This window comes from Kryptolebias marmoratus, linkage group LG2, assembly GCF_001649575.2.
Source record: "Kryptolebias marmoratus isolate JLee-2015 linkage group LG2, ASM164957v2, whole genome shotgun sequence".
In the NCBI taxonomy this organism is placed as follows: Eukaryota; Metazoa; Chordata; class Actinopteri; order Cyprinodontiformes; family Rivulidae; genus Kryptolebias; species Kryptolebias marmoratus.
The window spans coordinates 3423759-3424648 of record NC_051431.1 but is presented as its reverse complement, the minus strand read 5'-3'; the positions used below and the strand labels follow the sequence as shown (position 1 = coordinate 3424648).

Here is an 890-nt window from a genome sequence, read left to right as displayed (position 1 = left end):
CTCTGTGGCGCAACGGACAGCGCGTTAGACTTCTAGCTGCATGTTAAGGAAGGCATTCAAAGGTTGTGGGTTCAAATCCCACCAGAGTTAAGTGTCTTCACCAGAACCAATAGCTGGTCGGTGTTTCCTTTTTCTGGTTTTACAGACATTTTGAGGTGCGCAACGTTGGACTTTTAGATGGATGGTGAAGAAGTGATTCAAAAGTTGTGGGTTCAAGACCCCCAGAGATGATGTAAACTGACAATATTGTCAGGAGGGAAACAGACGGATGTTTCTACCCTTCAGTGACGTGATACTTTTATTAAACCAGCAGACAGTTGGTGTAAAACAGCACCACCCACCGGTGCTGTCCTCTGTGGAGTTGTTCTGGGTCAGGCACGAGTTCTGCGAGGGCGAGGACTCGTCGTGCTCGTCCGCTTGGTCGCCCTCCGGGTCGGACCCTCGGCGCTGCGGCGACACCCGGCCCAGTGGCACCATCTCCAGCCCGTCCTGCTGGCACGGCGCCGAGCCGTTGGAGAGCGAGCCGTTGGTCTTGCTGTAACATCTACCCAGAGAGACCGAAGAAAAGGAGAAGATCAGCTGTGGTGCTCGCCACCGCGGACAGAACCCCGCCCCCTCCACGTCGAGCGAACGGCCAGAACCGCTCTCAGCAAGTTGACCTCACAGACCTTTCCAACGGCGTCCGAGGAGTTTGTCCACATGTCCCAGAACTCAACGCCTCTCCACGGGAGCTCGACTGGGCTCTGAGCACCTCCACCCCCCCCCCTCCTCCCTCTGTCCTCCCCCCATCTTCCATCTGTCCTCCTCCCATCTTCCCTCTGTCCTCCCCCTCTGTTCTCCCTCCGTCCTCCCCTCTGTCCTCCCTCCATCTTCCCTCTGTCCTCCCCCCG

The 890-nt window shown here is 57.3% G+C and overlaps 1 protein-coding gene across 2 annotated transcripts in view; it reads right to left on the bottom strand.

The window, feature by feature from the left end:
* cdon (cell adhesion associated, oncogene regulated) overlaps positions 1-890 on the bottom strand; it is a 32354-nt gene that overhangs the window by 1406 nt on the left and 30058 nt on the right. For both annotated transcript variants that reach the window (XM_037981559.1, XM_037981558.1), the window contains one exon: positions 342-544. In XM_037981559.1, coding sequence (XP_037837487.1) covers positions 342-544 — 203 coding nt within the window. The remainder of the gene's footprint in view (positions 1-341; positions 545-890) is intronic.